General features: G+C 43.7%; 1 protein-coding gene across 1 annotated transcript; it reads left to right on the top strand.

Annotated features, from left to right (window-relative positions):
* Positions 1-1,105: 1,105 nt before the first annotated feature.
* On the top strand, positions 1,106-1,927 carry LOC108302731 (ester hydrolase C11orf54-like). The gene has a single exon (XM_037737745.1). It carries the CDS (start codon positions 1,238-1,240, stop codon positions 1,910-1,912), a length of 675 nt encoding a protein of 224 aa, XP_037593673.1. The 5' UTR covers positions 1,106-1,237; the 3' UTR covers positions 1,913-1,927.
* Positions 1,928-2,983: the final 1,056 nt, after the last annotated feature.

The raw sequence follows: 2,983 nt of genomic DNA, 5'->3' as shown, positions 1-2,983 counted from the left end.
TTTGATATCTTCCTCAGACATTGCTGCTTTCCTGCCACTGGATGCAAAACAAAAATCCTTACCTGTCCTCTGAGTTATCCTTTTGTGCTTAAGCTGGCTCTAGTTGGTTTCTGTTACTTATAATCAAATACAGTCTCATCTCGAAAGTAAACAAAAACTTAAGAGCTTGGGTTCAGGGCAGAAGCAGCAGACCTACAGCTGCCTGGATCTGATGAGGTCTGAGAGTGACAAAGTCAAACGGGTTCCCCAGAGACCACTGATCACTGGGGAAGCTCCCTTGCCCTGCGCCACCTCTCTGCCAGGACCAAGGCCTAGGACCACATACTGACTGTTTAGATCCATCTGGATACAACCAGTCTGAACTTTCCCCAAATCTACTCTTGGTACATAATCAGACTTCTTGATCCACACACATTTCTTTTCCCTTACTCTAGACTCTGGAAGGGAGTAAAGAGTGCGGTAAAAGGAAAAGAAGGAAAAATACAAACTACCTTCTAAACTGTGGGTACGGTAATGGAGTGGCTGTCAGTATTGATCATTGCAAGATCATTGCAAGCTTAGCAAGAATCAGCTGCTGGGTCATAGCCTGTTTGGAAAGACAACTGTAGCCCATTAAAAGGGATTGTACATCATCTACAGAAAGCTCTTCATTTGGTTACTTTATGTCTGACTGGCAGCTATTTGCCCTACGGGCCCAGTTTTTTCTCGGAAGCCTTCTATAAGACTAGTTTAGGGAATCTTTGTTAGAGCACGTCTTTACAGTGCACACCTCACTTTGTTTTAGAGATAGGGTCTCACTCTGCTGCCCAAGCTGGAGTGCAGTGGCATGATCATAGTTCACTGCAGCCTTAAACTTCTGGGCTTCAGTGATCCTCTTGCCTCAGCCTCCCAAGTGGCTGGGACTCCAGGTACATGCCACTGCACCTGGCTGACTTAAAAAAAAAAATTTCCTGTAGAGACAAGATCTCACTATGTTGACCAGGATGGTCTCAAACTCCTGGCCTCAAGCAACGTACCTGCCTCGGCATTCCAAAGTGTTGGGATTACAGGTGTGAGCCACTGCACCCCGCCATGTCACTCTATTTAAATTCCTGTAAGTGGAAGATCAGGACTCTGGTGTGGTCTTCCGTGACCCATTCGAACAGAAGCTGTTCGTACTTGGTGCACTGTGGACTCTTGTGATAATTAACCAAGAGTAGCTCTATTTGTCCAATCGAATACCTAAAGAAGAAAGAAAATGGCTTGTATTGAGTTTTCTTTTCATGTGCCAAGTCTAGAAGAGCTTGCTGGAGTTATGCAGATGGGGTTAAAAGATAACTTTGCTGATGTCCAGGTCTCTGTAGTTGATTGCCCTGATTTGACTAAGGAACCCTTTACCTTTCCTGTAAAAGGCATCTGTGGGAAAACTAGAATTGCAGAAGTAGGAGGTGTGCCTTACTTATTGCCTCTTGTAAACCAAAAAAAAGTTTATGATCTGAATAAAATTGCAAAAGAAATCAAGCTACCTGGAGCTTTTATTCTTGGAGCAGGAGCAGGTCCATTTCAAACTCTCGGGTTCAATTCTGAGTTTATGCCAGTTATTCAGACAAAAAGTGAACACAAGCCTCCTGTGAATGGAAGTTATTTTGCTCATGTGAACTCTGCAGATGGAGGGTGCCTACTGGAGAAATACAGTGAGAAACGTCATGATTTTGAGTGTGCATTACTGGCTAATCTTTTTGCCAGTGAGGGGCAACCTGGCAAGGTAATTGAGGTGAAAGCCAAAAGAAGAACTGGACCACTTAACTTTGTGACTTGTATGAGACAGACCCTGGAAAAACATTATGGAAATAAGCCTATAGGAATGGGAGGTACTTTCATAATTCAGAAGGGAAAAGTGAAATCTCACATTATGGTAAGAGGCCACATGTGAATACATGCATGAAGGAGTTTGTGTATGTACATATGCTTAAGATCTTAGGATTGTTTTTTTCAAACGGAGCCTCAATAAATGAATGAACGAACAAATGAATGAATGAAGCCTGAGTCTGTTGCCCAGGCTGGAGTGCAGTGTCACGATCTTGGCTCACTGCAACCTCTGCCTCCCAGATTCAAGGAATTTTCCTGCCTCAGCCTTCCGAATGGCTGAGATTATAGGCATACACCACCACGCCAGGCTCATTTTGTAGTTTTAGTAGAGACATGGTTTTGCCGTGTTGGCCAGACTGGTCTCCAACTACTGACCTCAGGTGATCCACCCCCCTCAGCCTCCCAAGGTGCTGGGATTACAGATTACAGATGTTAAGACACTGTGCCCAGCCAGATCTTAGGATTGTAAAGTATATGTTGGGAATTCTACATTAAAAGACACTGTAAACAAATCCTTTTTACTATGATTGTATTACTTTAAAATTTAGATGATAATACTGTAAATCAGATTGTGAGATAATGTGTTTTTCTTTTTTTTCTTTTGTTTTTTTGAGATGGAGTTTTGCTATTGTTGCCCAGACTGGTGTGATCTCGGCTCACCGCAACCTCCACCTCTTGGGTTCAAGTGATTCTCCTGCTCAGCCCCCAGAGTAGCTGGGATTACAACCATTCACCACCATGCCCAGCTAATCTAGTATTTTTTAGTAGAGATGGGGTTTCACCATGTTGATCAGGCTGATCTCGAATTCCTGACCTCAGGTGATCCACCCGCCTCAGCCTCCCAAAGTGCTGGGATTACAGGTGTGAGCCACCACACCTGCCAAGATAATGTATTTATCCATGTTAATATATTAAAACTTTATTTTGAATACGTTTGTTTTTAAGATAAAGATAAATTCCAGCCGGGCACGGTGGCTCACGCCTGTAATCCCAGCACTTTGGGAGGCCAAGGCGGGTGGATCACAAGGTCAAGAGATCAAGACCATCCTGGTCAACATGGTGAAACCCCGTCTCTACTAAAAATATAAAAAATTAGCTGGGCATGGTGGCGCATGCCTGTAATCCCAGCTACTCA

The sequence above is a fragment of the Cebus imitator genome, unplaced genomic scaffold (assembly GCF_001604975.1).
Source record: "Cebus imitator isolate Cc_AM_T3 unplaced genomic scaffold, Cebus_imitator-1.0 Scaffold42, whole genome shotgun sequence".
Lineage (NCBI taxonomy): Eukaryota > Metazoa > Chordata > Mammalia > Primates > Cebidae > Cebus > Cebus imitator.
The sequence above is the reverse complement of the archived record's forward strand: the minus strand, read 5'-3'. Positions and strand labels throughout refer to the sequence as shown.